This window comes from Xyrauchen texanus, chromosome 26, assembly GCF_025860055.1.
Source record: "Xyrauchen texanus isolate HMW12.3.18 chromosome 26, RBS_HiC_50CHRs, whole genome shotgun sequence".
NCBI classification, from domain to species: Eukaryota; Metazoa; Chordata; class Actinopteri; order Cypriniformes; family Catostomidae; genus Xyrauchen; species Xyrauchen texanus.
In genome coordinates this window covers 12,189,544-12,210,902 of record NC_068301.1, presented here as the reverse complement: position 1 = coordinate 12,210,902, position 21,359 = coordinate 12,189,544, and the positions used below count along the sequence as shown (strand labels likewise).

General features: G+C 37.3%; 1 protein-coding gene across 2 annotated transcripts; it reads right to left on the bottom strand.

Annotated features, from left to right (window-relative positions):
- Positions 1-4,666: 4,666 nt before the first annotated feature.
- On the bottom strand, positions 4,667-11,432 carry LOC127620011 (endoplasmic reticulum membrane sensor NFE2L1-like). 2 transcript variants are annotated; one of them, XM_052093067.1, is made up of 4 exons: positions 10,570-11,432; positions 7,445-7,561; positions 7,100-7,183; positions 4,667-6,987 (listed from the first exon to the last, which is right to left on the bottom strand). In XM_052093067.1, exons 1-4 carry the CDS (start codon positions 11,083-11,085, stop codon positions 5,800-5,802), a joined length of 1,905 nt encoding a protein of 634 aa, XP_051949027.1. In that variant the 5' UTR covers positions 11,086-11,432; the 3' UTR covers positions 4,667-5,799. The 2 variants fall into 2 exon arrangements, with proteins under 2 accessions (XP_051949027.1, XP_051949028.1); XM_052093068.1 differs by having other exon boundaries at positions 10,699-11,432.
- Positions 11,433-21,359: the final 9,927 nt, after the last annotated feature.

Here is a 21,359-nt window from a genome sequence, read left to right as displayed (position 1 = left end):
TAAAAAATTCCCCTCGATCACACCCCTGCTGCCACAATCTCTTTCAACCAAAGCACTAATTTTAAACTAAATTATTACAGATCACAGTTTGGATGTGCTTTGTTTGACTGAAACTTGACTTAAAGTTCCTAAAATGGTGAATGAAGTACAACCTCTGCTGGGCCTTTTTCACAATGGAGTCAATTAGTGGTTGACCGATATGGGGTTTTTAATGGCCGATACGATATCCAGAGAGCAGGTTGGCCGATATGTCAATGCCAATATTTCACCCAATTTAATATAGTAAATAACAAACATAAAATTGCAAATAATAATAATAATAATAAACTCTTATTTAGCACTATATTCAATTTCAGACAAAAATGTTTTTTTTTTAAATGGTAGATAGCAGTTTCTTCAGATTTCTGTTTAGTCATCAAATTTAGTCATTTCTTTGCACATGAAGAAATTCTGCAATTGCATTTTCTCAACTAATTTTGGCCATGAAAATGAAAACGGCATCCACGCACAACACACCACGCGCCCCAAGAGAGCGAGAACCACATTATAGCGACCACGATGGTGTTTGTGTGAAGTGAAGGTCAGAGTGGGTGTGGGGTGTGTGACTGGGCTTTTCAAATCTACAGTAAAACATATTCAAGTCGTCAGCCAATTGTTGGTTCCCTACAGTGTTGGGGGATATGGTGCATTGAAGTTAGCAATGTCTTTCAGGCCTCTACACACTGATGCAGGGTCGTTAGCTGAAAACTTGTTTTTCAGCTTCTCAGAGTAGCTTCTTTAAGCCACTTTAATTGCCTTAGTCAGTGTGTCAGTGCATCCTTTTTGGCATGACATCTCTGAGTGTTCCTGTAAACATTTGTCATTGTTGAATGTTAAATAACTCCTAGTATGAATGCACATATCCTCACAGAAATTGATATATGATCTCACAGTATCTGTGAGCTCATCCAGATTGGTGTCTGTAGTTTCAAAACACTCAGTGCAGTCAAAGCAGCATTGTTGTTACAGTTCTGCTTCATTGGTCCCTCTATTTACAGTCTTTACTACAGTTTAGCTGATTTAAGTTTCTGCCTGTAGTTTGGAAGAAGATTAACCAGACAGTGATCAGAGAGAGACCCAAAGCTGCTCTAGGGACAGAGCGATATGCATCCTTTAATGTTGTGTAGCAGTGATCCAGTATATTTTTGTCCCTGGTGGGGGCATGTAGTGTGCTGTCTGTATTTTGGCAGTTCACAGGTGAGCTTAGAATAATAATAAATTATTCCGGGTGTTGTTGCTCCGTGTCTGTGATCTGATCAGCCAGCTGCTGCAGTGCTGCGCTCATGCATGCATGTGGAGTAGTATAAACACTCACCAGAATAAACGAGGAAAACTCCCTAGGTGAATAGAAAGGCTTACAGTTGATAAAGAGCGCTTCCAAATTAGGACAGCACATCTTCTTTAATGTTGTTATATCTGTACACCAACATTTATTGATGTGAAAACATGTTCCACCACCTCTTGTTTTCCCCGTCAACTCTGCAATGTGATCTGCTCTGAACAGCTGAAAGCCCAGCAGATGTAACACGCTGTCCAGAATGGCTTCACTCAGCCAGGTTTCTGTGAAGCACAAGGCAGCTGAGTTTGAAAAGTTCTTCTTTTTACTGATGAGGAAATGTAGTTCATCTGTTTGATAGGGAGAGAGCGACGATTCGCTAGATGAATACTCAGTAGCGCTGTTCGAAAGCTGCGCTGTTGGAGCTTGACCGGCTCGAATCCCTCACATGTGTCTCATATGGCACTTTTCCACTGCACATTACGGTTCGACTCGCAACAACTCTACTTGCTTTAGTTTTCTGAGCTTGCATTTCCATTGCAGTTTAGTGGAACCTCAACATGGGTGGGATTATAGGCTGATCGTCATAGTAGCGCCGCCTCTACTGCCGTGACATCATCTTAAACACGACACAAACTAACCAAAGCAATAACACAACCGCTAGCTGTTAGCTACTAGCTCATTGTGCTGAATAAAGCAGTTGTTGCATGGTGAATTTACACAAGCGTTACAGTTCAATTGGAATGGTTATTTTAGAAGCAAGATTCCACTAGCTGGTCAACTAAATAAAGTGAAGCTTTCAAGCAGAGTATAGAGTTAACGTACCATCCTCCATCGTGGCTTAACCTCCAATTGCTCATTCGGTTTAGATAGCATCCATTTGTTGACTGTGCAGTGAAAAAGCCCCTATAGAGCACTTAAACAACACAGATGCGCCTCCTACTAAAATTTCCAGCAAAATGTCTGAATAGATTGTCTGTTATGTGCTGCTAAATGTTCAGCAGTTCGTCCCTGGTAAAACTATTTGGAAAAAATGACTAAACACAGAATAAACAAACTAAAATAGCAAAAGAATTGGAGAGCTCCACATCGAGGAGGCCATTCATGGCACCATCTTCCTATTTACCATTAGTCCATTAGTTATTTATCTTACAGTTCATAATTTTGGCATTATAGTCATGCTGTTAGCCAGAGGGGAACTGGCCCCAAGAGTGAGTCTGGTTTTTCCCAAGGTTATTTTTCTCCATTAACAAACATCTTATGGAGATTTGTTTTCCTTGCCACAGTCGCCTTCGACTTGCTCACTGGGGTTCTAAATACAATTATTATTTAATTATTTATTTTTATACAAAATGTACAATCATATTTAACTAAATTATGATTCTAAGACTTTATATATATTACAGTGTCATTTTCTGTTAATGCATGATTTTATGTAAAGCTAATTTGAAACGATGTGTGTTGTGAAAAACGCTATACAAATAAAAATGACTTTACTTTCACTCAAGTATGGATTTGGCTAGATACTTGGACTTTTAATTGAGTAACATTTTCTCTCAGTATCCATACTTTCACTTTAAATTTATGAGTACTTTTTACACCCCTGCCTGTAGTCAAACACTGTATGTCAAAACTTATTTACAGAACAGCAATTCCTTAGATCTCCAGTTATTGAAGTTCCATGGGCACACGTAATCGTAATGCACTGTAGTGAAACTTCTCTCTTGTGCCATACCTCAGAGGTATCACTTAGTGCCAAAACAGTGTAGTTATTCCACTGAAACAAGATGGGCACTGCCATGGCTCGATTGGTAATCTGGTATACTGGGCATTTTCCCAGTGGGCCGACGCACTTTGTCAACCCCCGACATCCAGTGGAATTCTTTGGTTCTATCAAATCATCCCTTTTAAAGTGATGACTACAAACTTTTTTTTTAGTAATGGGGTCGAGATTCTCATAACGAAAATGTTTGCATCCTGTAGGACTAGGAACACCCACTACACGACAAGCCTACACCAAGTAAGCCCACCCCTTAGATCATAAAGCCATTCTATTGTCCAAGAGAACTTGAGTAGTCATATTCAATTGCCATATGATTCATGTTATCTTAACTTGGCTGGACTGGTAATCTGGCATACCGGGCATTTTCCCGGTGGCCCGACACATTTTGGGGCTGATCAGGGGCGGACTGGCCATCAGAAGAACCAAGCGGGCCGGTGGGTCAGCCAACACTCCCCAATGAAAAGTAGTTATTTTGAAAGGGAGATTATATTGCCTATTCTCAGTTTTATTGTGCTTTTGCCATACCCACAGTTCAACATATACTGTACTAAGGACTTCACTTTTTTAATACTTTGATTTGAAAGACTGGTTGAATGTACCAAAAGCTAAAGAGCTTGACTAAAAGGGATAGTTCACCCCAAAATGAAAATCCTCCCATCATTTACTTGCCCACATACCGTCCCAGATGTGTATGACTTTCTTTCTTCTGCTGAACCCAAACGAAGACATTTAGAAGAATATCCCAGCTCTGTTGGTAACAAATTATGTGAATGGTGACTAGAACTCCAAAAACCACACAAAGTCAGCATAAAAATAATGCATATGACTTCAGTGGTTTAATCAATGTCTTCTGAAGCGATCCAGTTGGTTTTAGGTGAGAACAGATCAAAATGTAGCTTCTTTTTCACTGTATATCTTGACAGCAGTCTCCTTGATGATGATTTCAAGCTCTATTACACTTCCTAGCACTTGACGCATGCAGTGTGCTAGATGGCGCTATAGGAAGCATAATCAAACTTGAAATCATCATCAAGGAGACTGCTGTCAAGATGTACATTAAAAAAAAAAAAGTTATATTTTGGTCTGTCCTCACCTAAAACCAACTGGATAGCTCCAGAAGACATTGTTTAAACCACTGAAGTCTGATGGACTACTTTTGTGCTGACTTTATCTCCTTTTTGGAGCTTTTAGAGTTCTGGTCACCATACCTTTGCATTGTATTGACCAGCAGATCGGAGATATTCTTCGAAAAAATTTGTTTGTGTTCAGCAGAAGAAAGTCATACACATCCCATTCTCTCAAGGGCGGCACATTTAATAAATGTTGGAATGTTGGTGACTTCTCTAACAATTGCCAACTTTGTATAGGGCAGCCTAATCTTAATAAGGTGTCACCTGTCCTAATTGCCAGAACACAGCTATAAACAGAATATTAACTATGCACCTTAATTGAAATTGCTTTGAAAGCAAAATAATTGATAGAGTATTCAATCAATCAGTGGAACGATTAAGTGTTTTCTGTGGAATTAAATAAATAGGAAACAAAAGGGAAACCATTGAGTTGAGCGGTTCATTTTCCTCCTTTATTTTAAAAGATATAAGAGCCACATTTTGAACATCCCTGTTTAAAATTAAAAGTAGGTATTCCGACGCCATTCACACAAATTCTTCAAAAACACACAGAATAGAAAAGATGAAAAACAAAGCAGCTCCTACTCACAACAAAAATCAATCCACTATGACAATAACAAGAGATTAAATTGGGTCCAGTATTATATTTATATAAATCTCAAATTAACCACTCATTAAGCTGATATAGTACTTGCCATTTCAGAATAATTTTGTTGTGCTATGAGGAAGACAAAACTCACCAAGACCATAAAAAATAATTCAACTTTATAAACCATTGATAAAAAATGCTATTAAGGCCATCAGAACACAACATAGATATTATTGTTAGGCAAGTGACATTTATTTTGATGAATGGGAACAGTTTAAGCAGTGTGATCACCGTTTGATCACAGTATTTATGTATACAGTATGAGGGTGGTGCTGTAGCAGTTTGCTTGGATAAAGGTTGGTTCAAAGCAATATTATACATTGTAATTAACCAGATGGTTGGCCAATTGCAAAAATCAGAAAAGGGGGAACCGATGATTACACAATGCTTGACTGTGAGCAAATTATGCAACATGTGAACGGATTCATTTGTGAGAGTAGTTTAAATTGAAATCACTGCTGAACCGGTGTGCTTAAGCTCAATCCTGCAAGAAATAGCGATGCAAGTGAGACTTTTTTAACATGGTCATCCATCCAGTGACCATCAGCTTCTATCCGCAAACATTCTTTACTCAGCAACTTTCCATTTAAATTAACAGTTAAAGAAAATGTGCTTTCCTCTTTTCTAATGAACTCTTTAGAAATTATTTTTATTCACACTTTATTATACACATGTCCAGTGTTTTCATTACATTCTCTCCTGCAAGTGAACGTGGCTACTCCCATGCTGTAATTGTAGTAATTATTAAAGTTTTTCTGTCCTCCTTTTGAGTTACGAATGGCTTGTAGGAACAGAGAACATCTTATCAAGGATAAAAACTCAGCCTTTCATAAAACATAAAAAAACATATGTAAACACACACACACACACACACACACACACACACACACACACACACACACACACACACACACACAGTCTCTTAAGGTTTTTTGTCCTTCTTTCGCTTTGTCTTTACCCCTGTCATTGTTCTTGATGTTGTGTTTGTGCGAGGCTGAACCACCACCCTTCCATTAGCGCTGCACTGAAGTGCATAATGCTCGTAGCTTAGAGGCTGCCCATATTCATCCCGGAGGTGGCTCAGAACAGTCCGTGAGAGTGATTGAAAGTGTTCTGTTGCAGAAAAGAGTGCTTTGGAAGTGTGGGATTTCTGCCGCAGGAGAGCCTCTCGCTGTGCTGCAAGGACCTCAACCTCACCTTGAAGGCTCATGATTGCATCTAACTTCCTCTTGCGGCAGTTTTGTGCAGCAAGCTTGTTTTTTCCTCTTCTGCGGACATCCCGCAAGAGCATGACTTCTGATACTGACAGATTTTGCCTGTCCAGCATCTCCAGGAAGTCATCTACACGCATGTTGACAATCTGAAAGGCTGAAAATGGAAGACCCAATGCCTGCACACGTTGTTCATCACGACTCATCTCTTCTGGTTCAACTTCATCTTCACTCATCACTTCCTGTTTAATAACTTTGATAGGTTGGACCCAGCCAGTAGATGTGGAATTCTGAGCCTGTGGGACTGAGTAGGTGTGGTCATGCCAGATGTTGTCATTCAGGTTCACTGGTGACCAATGACGGTAAGTGGCAGCACAGGCTCCTTCTTTGGAAGATAAGGACTCCACCTCACTGCTGTAGCCTGTAGCTTCACCCTCATCCTCGCAAAATGAATCGGATGATGTAGACGGGGAAGCAGGACTTCTAGAACTGCTTTCCAAAGACAGACCAGAGTCTGAATCTTCCAGCCATGGAGTGTCCATGTCACCCTGCAAGCAGTCCAGCATCCGAGGATCAATTGTACCAAGATCCATCATATTTATCTGCTCAAAAACAGCCTCATCAAGATAACCTCCAACCTGTAAATGGGAAGTTTCATTAAGAGAGCTGTTCCCCATTAAAGAGAAGAGTGATGAAGGAAGTGCCCCTGCTGAACTTTGAGATGGATCAGAGTGGGAAGAATTTGTAGATTCTAGACGAAAGAGGGGTGCTCGGCTAAATGTGGGCCTGCAACTAGTTGAATCTCCCCTGGTTACCATGGCATCTTGCAGGCTTACATTATAGCTGATAGGATTGGGAAGATCAACCTCTAAATCTGATATACGTTGGGAGTCAAAATCCTGTTGATGGAAGGCAAAAATAAAATTCAATTGTTTAGTTGGAACAAAAGACTTGCACCATTAAATTACTGGAACCAATGAATCCATCATTCTCTCCACAGACGTTACTTACATCAAATTCAGAGAGGAAGTCTTGCCACTGTGGAGTAAGCTCAAGCCCAGAAATAGGTGGAGGGAGGGCATTGCTAGAAGAATCCTAGAAAGAAGAGAAAAAAGCTCATAAAAACAAATATTTCATATCTTACACCACCAATACAGTTACTATGGCGCTGAATTGATATCAGATCCCTTTTCAGTTCAGCTTGTTGAGGAGATGACCAGAAATCTTACAAGCCATTCAAATTCAATCACAATGAAGTATTAACAAAATGAATGCAGTGTATTGAATTAATTTATTAAAGCTTGACTGATATACATCATTCTTGTTATACAGGTAGTGAGGTTAGTGTTCGTTTACCTCTTGCTCTAATGCTGAGCTCCGAGTCAGCTGGCTCACCGAATCAAGGCTGATTTCCTCTTGCCCTCGCTCATTTTTCACTTCGTCGTCCTCATTTTCTTGGTTCAGTAAAGTGTCCTGGAGACAAAGAAATATGGATGTCACAACAAAGAATTAAAAACTTTTGCTTTTAGGAAGCTTTAAACATGGATGTATGATGTCATTCATTTTCATTTCCCAAATGTCAATGTTTTACCTCTGATTAAGTGAGTAATTCTTGATGGAAATAGAAATATTCAACAAGTGTACGTGATGACACAACAGTGTAAAGGGATAGTTCCCCCAAAAATAAAAATTCTCATCATTTACTTACCCTCATACCATACCAGATGTGCATGACTTTCTTCTGCTGAACACAAACAAGGATTTTTAGAAGAATATCTCCACTCTCTAAGTCCATACAATGCAAGTGAATGGTGATCAGGCCTTTTGAAGCTCCAAAAAAGAGATCAAGTCTGCATAAACATAATCCATTAGTCTCCAGTGGTTTAATCCATGTCTTCTTTAGCGATCCAGAGGATTTTGGGTGAGAACACACCAAAATGTAACTCCTTTTTCACCGTAGACCTTGTCATTGCAGTCTCTAGTGACCATCATGATTGCAAGCACGATTACACATCCTAGTGCTTGATGCATGCGCAGAGCACTACATGGCGCTATAGGAAGTCTAATCGAGCTTGAAAACATGATCGTCAAGGAGATTGCTCTCAAGATGTTCAGTAAAAAGGAGTTACATTTTAGGCTGTTCTCACCCAAAACCACTTCTGCTTCAGAAGACATGGATTAAACCACTGGAGTCATATGGATTACTTTTGTGCGGACTTCATCTCCTTTTTGGAGCTTTTGGTGTTCTGGTCACCATTAACTTGCATTGTATGGACCAACAGAGCAGAGATATTCTTCTAAAAATCTTAATTTGTGTTCAGAAGAAGAAAGTCAGTCATAAACATCTTAGAGGGCAAGTAAATGATGAGAGAATTTTAATTTTTGGGTGAACTGATCCTTTAATACTTGGGTTTATGCTATACTCCTTTTTAGTGTTTTGAACCCTGGAATAGAAACGGAATGTGTTTCAGGTTCAAAGGACTTCACATATTTTACTAGCAACCTTCACAGAGAGAATAATTTTTTATGTTTTAAAGAAACTCTCATAAGTGGCTATAGGAATAGTACATGACAAAGGATTTCAGAAATGAGGTTAAGCTAGATCAAGACATGAAAAATAAATGTTTCAAAGAGAACAGGTTTGGCCTGGACCCAAAACTAGTTTCAGACACTCTCTACATAGACGGTTATATGTCTCCCCCACAAAATGTGTTTTATAACACACGTGTATAATGACAAATTATAAGAGTAAAAGTTTGCCCCTCACTCCTACTGTACTCGACCAATACCTACATCTGGTGGCCATGGTGACCGATAGTCAAACTAACATATAGTCAGATAAATCACCTCTGCACACAGTAAACATTAATGTGGCTAATAACCATTTAAAAACAATGCAACTACATACCTACAACGATAGTCACCATTAATGCCACTAAAACAAGGTATTATGCCACATTTAATCAAATATTTGGTTGTACTTCGTTAACGGTTTCGTTTTCACCTTTCAGTTGAAGTCAGAAGTTTATATACACTTTAGCCAATTGTTTTTCACAATTCCTGACATTAAATCATAGAAAACATTGCCTTCTTAGGTCAGTTAGGATCACTATATTTTAAGAATGTGAAATGTCAGAATAATAGTAGAGAGAATTATTTATTTCAGATCTTATTCCTTTCATCACATTCCCAGTAGGTCAGAAGTTTACATACAATGTTAGTTTTTGGTAGCATTGCCTTTAAATTGTTTAACTTGGGTCAAACTTTTTGGGTAGCTTTTTGGGTAGCCTTCCACAAGCTTCTCACAATAAGTTGCAGGAATTTTGGCCCATTCCTCCAGACAGAACTGGTGTAACGGAGTCAGGTTTGTAGGCCTCCTTGCTCGCACATTCTTTTTCAGTTCTGCCCACAAATGTTTTATTTATTTGATCAGGGCATTGTGATGGTCACTCCAGTACCTTAACTGTTGTCCTTAAGCCATTTTGCCACAACTTGAGGTATTCTTGGGGTCATTGTCCATTCGGAAGTCCCATTTGCAACAAAGCTTTTACTTCCTGGTTGATGTCTTGAGATTTTGCTTCAATATATCCACATATTTTTCTTTCCACATGATGCTATCTATTTTGTGAAAGGCACCTGTCCTTCCTGCAGCAAATCACCCCCACAACATGATACTGCCACCCCCCTGCTTCTCGGTTGGGATGGTGTTCTTCGGCTTACAAGCCTCACCCTTTTTCATCCAAACAAAACAATGGTGATTATGGCCAAATAGTTAAAATTTTTGTTTCATCAAACCAGAACCAAAAATCTTTGTCCCCATGTGCACTTGCAAACTGTAGACTGGCTTTTTTTTTATGGCGGTTTTGGATTATTGGCTTCTTCCTTGCTGAGCAGCCTTTCAGATTATGTCGATATAGGACTTGTTTTACTGTAGATATAGATACTAGTCTACCTGTTTCCTCCAGCACCTTCACAAGATCCTTTGCTGTTGTTCTGGGATTGATTTGCTCTTTCGCACCTTCACCTCTAAGAGACTGAATGGTCTTGACATAATTTTCTGGACCTATCCAAGCTGCTTAAAGGCACATTTAAGTTATGGTATGTAAACTTCTGACCCACTGGAATTGTGATATAGTCAATTAATAGTGAAACAATATGTCTGTAAACAACTGTTGGACAAATTACTTGTGTCATGCAAAGTAGATGTCCTAAAAAAATCTTTCCAAAACAATAGGTTTGCTAATATGAAATCTGTGGAGTGGTTAAAAAAAACGAGTTTTAATGACTTAACTGTATGTAAACTTCTGACTTCAACTGTAAGTGTCCCCACTTGTACAAAACACTGATAGCTATGAAGCTAAGTAGCTAACCCAGCTAAAAACACTTCATGTGTGGCTCCAAGCTTAACCCATGACGACAAATCATCATAATAAACTGTAGAATACTGAACGGTAATGAATATCATGGTCCAGTATTGCTACCTCTTTAGAAAGTTCTTCATCTACACAGCAAGGCCTTGAAATAGTTTGATCCTGAGACACTGACAGCACCAAGCCCTCTCCAGTCCTGCGCTCATTTTCCACCTCATCCCGGAGATCTTCGGTATTTACCTCATCGTTACCAGAGTCCCCGGACTGGTCGTGTGGCTCGCCGACATCAGAGCCATCATCAGGCACCACGTGCACCAGCCATGCACTGACATGCGTGGGGAAACGGGCCGGAGACCCGAGCGCACGCACTTCATTCAGCAGCCTGCGACTGGTGAAATAATAATCCAGTTCGGGACATTTAAGATGCACTTGATGGCCCGCCCCGGTGTCTCGGTAGAGGTGAAAGGGGGTCTGAATGAATGCAGAACTCGGCCCTCCGTCTATCTCTATCAATGGCGATAAGTATCCGTTCAAATAGGTATCGACATCCACGCGAACTCCTATCAAACTCAGCAGAATCGTAAACTGAATGAGTCCCTCGGTGAAATATTTCTTCATATGTCGCATGTTTCAAAACAGGATATTATAACCGCGAGAGGCCAAAACGAGAACAGAGATCGCCCGTTTGCCGTTAAACAAAGACAAAAACCCAAACAAAAGAGCACGCGTTGACTACTCTCCGTGTCAGACAAAAGAGCAGCACCGACCGGCGAAACTGTTTGCTGCACTAACACACTACCGGCTTTTCATAACTTCCTGCCATTTAACATAATTCATAGGTGCAATGCCATCCTCTGAACTCGCATAACAGAGTAATATTCATCCAATATAGTCAGCACTGTACGACAGGTGATCAAACTTTTATATTATTAAGAACAATAAAACTCCCCTGCTATACTGAATCGAACCTCTCATTCGCGAACGGGAACAACAGCTCAAATTTGCATAATTTATAAAATCCCCCTCACACGCGACGAAAATACCTTCGCAACAGACGCTGATTGGCCCATTCCTGCTGTCTTTTTTTAAAGAGCCAATCACAAAAAAGAATACTTTCTGATACGTTTAAACACTTCCGCTCTTGGAGTAAATTTTAAACCTTTTCCTCATATTTTTGGTTTGATAATGATATTGGTTGGTATGTAAATCTTTAAGTAAATTAGCCTTTTAAGAACGAAGAACAAGCGTTTTGCGCATATGTATTGAACCATCAGGTTACACCCTCTGCTGTTTGACCTACTAACCCGCTGCATTTTCAACGGTGTTGGATGTCATTGGGTGGTGCAGTCGCCACTGATCTGTTTACCTGATTAAGCCTACTGCAGACACGAGATGAAAATATAGATTCATCAGCCCGATTACCGAACACTACTTTTAATAAATAAATAAATAAATAACTATATAAATGTTTATTTCGAAATCTATCTATAGTTAAACATTTACATGATTCTTCTCATTAAACAGTCCCTGAAATATCACATTTGTGGGATCATAACTCAATAATGTATAAGTTCTTTAAAAGTTAGCTTCGAGTACTACTAACTCAAAATGATCAAGTAAAACATTGTGGCTGTCCATAAGTCCTTGTGCTTGAATAAATTATCTATGTTTGGTCAAACCAAGGGAAAACTTACGTAGAAAAATTAAAATTGTTATTTGAAAATGTATATAGTTTTAATTCTCATGACTATTGTTGTTGTTTTTATCGTTGATAGTTGTGATTTGTGTGAAGTCTCTATTAGGGTTATTATTGTTAATTTTAGCCATTCTCCTTTACTTGTAACTAGTTAACGTCATTAAAAATTTATGTTTGCATCCTTGAGCCAAATAAGTACATTTATTTAAAAAAAAGCATGCAAACTGATTGCCTTAAAAAAATCAAAGTAAGGTCACTGTTTGGATTTAAATAAGCAGATACTTAAAGGCCTATGATTGGACCATTATTGCAGTGATTTCAGCTAATACAAACTAATGCAGTGTGTAGCTTCTAATTTCTTAAACAACTATGTCGGAAGACGTATCCCGTGGTTGTGGAAAGGATGTAACCGTGTTTCAGAAGGGGCAAATTATTGGCCTGCATCAAGCATAGAAAACAACTAAGGAGATTGCTGAAATCACTGGAATTGAGTTAAAAACTGTCCATCGCTTTATTAAAACCTGGAAGGATAGTGGTGAACCGTCAGCTTCGAGGAAGAAATTTGGTCGAAAAAAATCTTGAATGATCATGATCGGAGATCACTAAAATGCTTGAAGTCATATTGTATAACAAATCGACAGTACAACTCGTGACTGTTTAAAAGTGAAAGTAAGAGCATTTCCACACTCACATATGATGAGAATTTACAGGATTGGAACTAAACAGCTGTGTGGCCACAAGAAAGCCACTTTTTAGTGAGGCTAATCGGACAAAACCAGATTCCAGATTAATCCTATACCAAATCGATGTGCGTGTCAAAGAAGGGAAGTGCATGAAGCGATGCAGCCGTCATACATAGTTGCCACTGTACAAGCCTCTGGAGGCAGTGTTATGATCTGGGGTTGCTTCAATTTGTCAGGTGTAGTCTCAGCAACGTTATGCGGCAATAAAATGAAATCAGCTGACTACCTGAATGTACTGAATGACCAGGTTATCCCATCGATTCATTTTTTGTTCCCTGACAGCACAGGCATATTCCAGGACAACAATTCCAAGATTCATCAGGCTCAAATTGTGAAAGAGTGGTTCAAGGAGCATGAGGAATCATTTTCACACATGAATTGGCCACCACAGAATCAAATGCATGCCTTAATCAAAGCTAAAGGAGGTCCAACAAAATATTAGTGTATGCAAATTTTGTTTGACCATGCTGGCTGTCTGTCTGTCTGTCTGGCCATATCAGCCAATATCCGTGTTTGCTTGGCCGATTAACAGAAGTGTTAAAATTCCAATGGTTTTTCAATGGATGGCCAAAAATTTTTGTTTTCAAGGTTTTTATTTTCAAGTTTATGCAAATTTGAGTAAATACTGCATAAAATATGTTTGCATCAAATCTCTTAAACAAAACTGATGGACTTTGAGTGAGACTTTGTTTAAAATGTAGCTGACACTCCCCACCAAATTTAGTTTTTCACATAATATGGTGGGCTCGAGTGTTGCTGAAGGATGATTTTATTTTATTACTGATTTGTATTTTATAAACATTTGTTTTTATATAAAAATGGGCTGGTGTTTTTTGAAGCCTGATTTGATAGTAGATTTGTATTTTATATAAAAGGTAAGTAATTTCAAATTTTTTGTTTTGATAAATGTTCTGCTTTTTACTTAAGTCATTTGTGTATTTTGATTTGTTGATGGGTGCTTTTTTTGTTGCACCACAGCACTGAATATTATTTGAATACTTTTATTTATTTATCGTGCATGTTGATAAATATGTTGTTGTTTCAGAATAAAAAAACATTCATAACTTGGCATTGTTAATCTTTTGTAATCCACATATACAAACAGAAAATGCATGGTGTAATATGCATTTATGATTCTATGATTCTAACTTACAGATGTTTACTGTTGTTGACAAATACAGTATTTAGCTGTTAATTTCAAGAATGGTAACACACCCTATTTTTACAGTAATGCTGGCAACCACAGCTGCCAGTAGATTACTGTTTTTTTTACAGGATTATTTTTTACAGTATGGTATGTAATTTAACAGCAATAGGCTGCTAAATTACAGTCGTATACTGTAGCTGTCAAAAAGAGTCTCTTGCTGTTAATTTCAAGAACGGTAATGCACTGTTTTTTGACAGTATAATGCTGGAAACCACAGCTGCCAGTAGATTACTGTTTTTTTACTGGAATTTTTTTTAGTGTACCACAGCTGCGATGAGGTTTCTCATGAACCTGGATTTATAAAGTAAATGGCTGAATAAATGTACTGGAAAGAATTTAGTTGGTTATATGTGACATAGCACTTTGTCCCAAACAATCATGAGTGATGTGAATGCAAGTGTTTTTGTTTTGTTTTAAAAAAAAATATTTTTTGGACAAACTGATTTTGCCTGGCTCCCACATTTATGGTTTCACTGTGCCAATATAACAACATGAAATATCAAGGTAACTATCACTTCCCATGAGAGAATATGTAGTTTTTGTAGTTAACTATTTCAAACTTTTCTGATATTGCTGCAATAATTATTGCATAGAGATGGAATGTGAAGAAATTCAATTTTAGATAGAAGATAGTTATACTGAATTTTTATACTGAAAAAAAATATATATATATATATATATATATGGTCAAGTGCCTATAGTTACAGAATCCCATTTTTATCTGAATTACCTTGGAACTGAAACTATTTCAAATCAATTTTATTAAATTTAAAGCAGAACTTGAATTGATTGAATAATATATGGCGGCAGATGCATTATTATATTTTTAAGACATCAAGGTTGGAAAGCAATTTTTTTTATTCATATTTGACCATGTATATCTCACTTTTCTGAAAGTTCTTAAAAACCCCAATTATTTCTTACCACATACCTATAAAGAGAGAAATATTTTAGTCATTTTATCTACCATAAATCTACTTTCAATTTAGTGAAAAAAGTACTTAAATATTGATATGTTTCTCACCCACATCTATCACTTCTGAAGACATGGAATTTACCACTGGAGTCTTGTAGATTACTTTTATGCTGCCTTTCTGTGCTTTTTGGACCTTCTGAGTTTTAGCTACCATTCACTTGCGTTGTATCACCTACAGAGCTGAGATATTCTTCTAAAAATATCTTCATTTGTGTGCTGCAGAAGAAAGAATGTCATGATGGCATGAGGATGATTAAATGATGGGAGAGTTTTCATTTTTTGGTGAACTTTTCCTTTGTTCTAATTGTTAATTTGAAAAAATATTATTTTTAATAATCATGCAATTTACTTGACTTTTTTAATATCGTCTTGATAATAAATTTGCTACACAAGCATGCATCTTGATAATTTGCTACTAATTTAAAAGTGCACTCAGTCATTTTTTCCTCATTAAAAAAGTTTAATTCCCAAAGACATGAATTGTAATTTTTTAGTATATGTAGGAAATCATGACCACTCACATTAAAATTAAGCTGTTTTATTCTTCATGGAGAGGGTCTGCACATGGGGACTGCCATGTAAGAACCACATGTCCAGCCAAATACTGCTCACTTAATCTCAGTAACCGTCCTGTTATTAGACACTCTTTGATTAAAGTAATCATGGCTGACTGTGAATACTACATTTCTACAATGGCCTTTGAAACTGAGACTATTGGCTAGGTGTCAGTGTAAGTCCAAGATGACACAAGACAAAAGTTAGTGAGTGTACCTTTAAGTTTAAACACTTAAGGGGGGGAAATGCAACTGGATCGCTGACGCAACATTAAACTGCCAGCAGGAGGTGAAGCCACCTGAAGTGCTCCAGCGGCCATTTTCACACACCAGTTTCTCCATCTTTGATCTGCAAATATGACAGTTGCATTTCGCCCTCTAGTGACAATCATGTTTAATGTTTAATTAGCTTGCTATGGATAATATTCGTTATGAGGGAGAAGATATATGCATCTGCCCTGGTGTTCAGTCTATCAGGGCAGCACAACGATCACCAAATGAAGCGGCAAAACTGTCCACAAGTTGTAATGTATGTAGGAAAAGATGTAGGCCTAATATTTGCTTGATTAGGGTGACAATCAGGGCTGGACTGGCAATCTGGCATACCGGGCATTTTCCCGGAGGGCTGACGCAATTTAGGGCCGATCAGGTGCGGACTGGCCAGCGGGAGAACCGAGCGCGCCGGTGGGTCGGTCACCAAACGTGCCGAATGGGCCGCGATAAGCAAAAATGGGCCACCGCGTTATGCAGAACGGACCACAAAATGGCGCAGAAAAGGACAGCGAACCTCCCCCCCTCCGCTCAACAACTTTTGGATCAACTCCCCAGGCAGATTTCTCTTCCCAGTCCAGCCCTGGTGACAATACATTCTTACCCCCAAAAAGGACTTTTAAAAATGCCTAAATCCGCCACAGGCTAGGTTACATCAGTAGGCCTAGCCTATGATTCTCCTTTAAACCATTAATTCATTTTGTCAACCAACTGAAAATTGACATGTATAGAAAAAATACTTGTTTCATAGTTTTGTATCATTGATATTCCATTTCTGACAGCTTGAATCCCCAACAATGCCCAACGCTATATTTTGCTTAAGAAATAATCAATTGACATTTAACCATCAGGTTTGTGTTTCTGCAACCAAAGTTATCGAGGTCTTCTGCCATTTCAGTGAACTTACTGAAAGAAAAATTGGGGAGGATTCATGGATCCTAGTCCACAGTCACACACGTTATTTGATTTCTCATTGGTGATGCTTGAAATGCAGTAGAAGTGTGGAAATCAATGACCTTCCTTCAATCTCCACAAAAATAACCATGATAGTTCATTGGTCAAATGTAAATTATATGCTGTTAACACCAATTTAATACATTTAACATTTGATTGGAAAAAAGACAAAAGTATAAAGTTAACACATTTTTGACACATGGATTTGATCACTTTAAACCAGCTGTGCAAAAAAAATAATATATTAAAAAAATTCAATAAATGACAAGGGTCAAGTATTATTTAATATATTTGTAGCGAATTTCATCAACTGTAAAATATATTTTAATTCAACTATATTTTGAAATAAAAAATCTATAATCTATAGAATAAATGGATGTTGATAGAGTTATGTAATTAATACATATTAATAATTATTTTCCCTTAAAATCAAGAATATTAGAGAGAGAGAGAGAGAGAGGTTAGCTGTGTTTGTGATAGGTTAAAAACCTCCGACGTCACAAACCAACTACTGGGCAACATTGGGCATGCGCATAAGCATCCGTTTCTATGCAAGGTTTTGTGGGATAGCACATGGATTGAAGGGCAAAAAGGAAGTAGTTTTCATTTGGCTGAGGTCTGTGGAAAGAAGAATATCCCTTGGCTAAATGAGCATATGCCATGTCAAGTGTAATAGGCCTAGTTATAAGTGAGCACAACAGTGGTAAAAAATTTTTTAAATGCAAGACTGCAAAACCTACATGACCATTAATCTCAACTTTTCATCTTTATTTTTGTTTTTTTATGTAAATATCAATCATACCGATATAATATGATCATATTTTTGTAGCTGGGTAAATAACTTTATCATTTCTAAAAAAATAAAATAAAAGCCAAACTGAACAATGAGCCTAAATTTGTATAAACCTAAACTTAATATTACTGCTTTATTTGGAAAATTATGCTTTGTCGCATATACATTCTATAACCTTTTGTAGAATTATATAATATTTTTTTTATTTTGCAATCAAGCAGTTGTGGCAATAACAAAATGTGATCATATAATTATGACAATAAATATAATAATAGCAATAATCATACTGACACTACTATTAATTATTTCTGGTGATTTGAGTTTTATTTTACTTAAAGCAGAATATATATATATATATATTTTTTTTATATATATATTTTATATATATATTATATATTTATATATATATTTACATATATTTACATATAGTTATTTTTTTTATTATGTATTTTTGTGTGGACCCCAGGAAGACTAACAACCACTTTGTGGAAGCTAATGGGGACCCAGATAAAGAATAAAGACAAATACAACAATTATAGTAGGCTAAGGATGTTCTTAAAAGTTACAACCAATAATTCAATTCTATTGTGTATTGTTGTTATTATTATTATGTGTTATACTGCATATAATAATTATATTGGCTACTTCTAATAGTATAATCATATAAAATAATAATTTAAAACTTTAAAATAAATTATACACTATTATATAATGAATTGTATTTAATACAATAATAATAAGCAAAAGCAATAATAATTGTTATTAGTAGTAGTAGTATATTAGTATGTTTTATTTCAGTTACGCTAGTAATGTAAGAACTGTCTCTGATTAAATCTGTGCTTTGTATATGAGAGCGCGGAGATGTTGCCTGTTGCCTTGCACATTTTCAACTGACTGACAAATGTTGTTTTGCGTATGCCGCTCTTTGATTGACATTTCAACCCTGTCCAATCAGAGCCGCTGTCTTAATTACCGCATTTTCATTTGTCCGTTGTTGGTTACATCATCACTCAAAATATCCAATAGCAAAATGTCCGAATATGACGAATCTAAAGACAATCGCAAGCTCCGTAGCGCCCTGCTGTGGTCAAACCCTTAAAATCAGCAGCACTGATGGGAGCAATTTACTTGGCCAAAAGGGATCGCTGTCAACTAGGTTCCACATAGAGCTCCTTGTACAAAATCTGACAACATATTATGTTGGTGTGCAACACTTTTATTTTAAAGGTTAGAAACTGGTAACTTATTAGGCTAAATTACAAGGGTATTATGCTATAAATGTGGTTTATGAGAACAAGTTTAGGGGTAGGGTTAGGGGATAGAATCTATAGTTCATACAGTACAAAACTCATTATGCCTGTGGAGAGTCCTCATATGTGGAGAGTCCTCATAAGGATAGCCACACCAACATGTTCTGTGTGTGTGTGTGTGTGTGTGTGTAAGTATTTGAAAGTGTGTCTATGTCTCCTGGTCGATACCGGATCACCTGTATTCTTCCCCCTCACAAAACACTAATGTGTCTGCAGTCTGCTATTGATTTGAGGAAGAGCACAGATAGATGGAGATATACACTTAAAGACACTGAGGAAGGATGATATATACTGACCATATGTCAAGGTGGAGAGGATGAGAGTGGAAGGGCAGATAAAAGAGGAGGGTGTTAAATCATAACACAAAATTAAAGGAGAAAGAGAGAAAAGATTGAGAGAAATCCAAGTGGGAAAAATCCATGTAAATTTTAAAGTGTTTTAAAACAGGAACAAAAGCTGCCTCGTAATTTTTCTAAAGAAATTATAAAAATGGCAAAAACAATGTGAGCAACAACAACCATTCAAAACCACAAAATACTGATCCCAAACATCACACTTATAAGAAATCCTGCTTGTTATATATATATATTTTTTTATGTGACAGTTAGCATTGCTTCTGCACTAATTAAAAAAATACTTTTATTAACCCAAAAGTTAAATGGATTGCTAATCCATTTAACCGTGTGCAACACGTGTGTATGTTGTATTTTGGCTTCGCTATAGGCAACGCATCATTTTATTTAATTTGAACAGAATGATCTCAGTTCAGGAAACTTTGTGCTGTCAGTAAATGGTCAAACGTTAGTCGCACACAGTTATATGATAAAACAACATGGTGCCGATCACAGTGGAGTTTGTCTTTGGGAGAAACTCCAACAAAACTACATCTGGTAAGAAACCTAATTCAGTTTTTTTTATTGAAACCTGTTTTAGTAAAAAGAACAGTCAGTAATGTCACACTACTAAACACAATATACACTAATGTGTGTAAATGAAAATGTACTGTGCATTATCACATGGAGAATCAATGGGTTCATCCAAAAACTAAACTAAATTTGCTTTCAGAGGTTTAATATGGAGTTAGGGTGAAAATTTGGTGAATTTTGAACTGTTCTGAGACAAGTGCAGACAGACAGCACACTGGTAGTTAAGTCATCCACTAATTAGGGACCAAGGGAGCATCCTATAGCTTTCCTATGCAGCTAAGTGCATTCAATCGTAAAATCTGACCAAAAGTTCAGTTTCAGGCTGCAGATGATGTTTGAACCACTCATCATGTCAGACATGATACAATGGTGAACAGTACATAGATTTAGAATTGATAACATGTCATAAATTTTTTTTATCATGGTTGTCAGTGATTGGATGATGCTAGCCATTACTTTAATGCAAAACTAATTATGCTAATTTCTGATGTAATGTCTGTAACATCTCAAAAACATCAATAACAACACACCTGGAAACATAATAAACAAACAAACAAACAAAAAAAATCTGAATATCTATTGCTTGGTATTATTTAAAATTTCCCAACTTAGTCCTGCTGTCCACATATGTTGCCATCAATTTTTTGGAAAACTATTTGCTCAAGAATTATTAGATTTGTTTTGTGCATGTTTATTAGGTGCTACTACTGTTCAAAATCAAAAAGGGAAATGGAAAATGCCAGCCTGATGTCACAGTGAAATCGGAAATAGTAGACCGACTTTTCGTTCTTCAAAATCAGTATACGTTGACCGAAATTTCAAAACGCTGCCCCAGTGGCCAAAGTGGTACATGTTGTAGGGCATATGGGCACATGTGAGCTCAATTTATGTCCAGGAGAGGTCGCCAAAAGCTAGTAGTGGAGCAAGTTGTTTGCACACAGCTTTCACACAGCTTTCACGCTGCGGTCTCAAGATGTTATAGTGTGTCAGTTATGGGTGATAACATTGTCATATGTACATTGTCTTTGTTAAATGTATAAATAATTCTGTATTCAAGTAGGAGAGGAAAACACAGTGAGAGAGAGAGAGAGAGAGAGAGAGAGAGAGAGAGAGAGAGGAAATGGAGAGGGGGGCAATTAAGTGGAGCTGTATGCTGTAGGTCAAAGTTCAAAAGCCGAGGGGGATGGGGCAGTAATGATGGACAGATGTTTTTGGGTGGGGGTAGAATTTGTGATGCATTAATTTCTTTCTTAAAACACTGAAACTTGCTTTGTCAAACACACACACCAGATTCCAACGTTCTCAAATGTTTGCTGGTCCAGCACCAATTGTGTCAACTTTGTTATTTTTTAATTGCCCTGACAAGCAAAAGTGTTTTATTTATTTTTTTGGTTTAGCTATAATGACTGCCATATTGCACATATGTACATATAAACCCTGTTGACAGGCCTCACACACTCTCTAACTTAAAT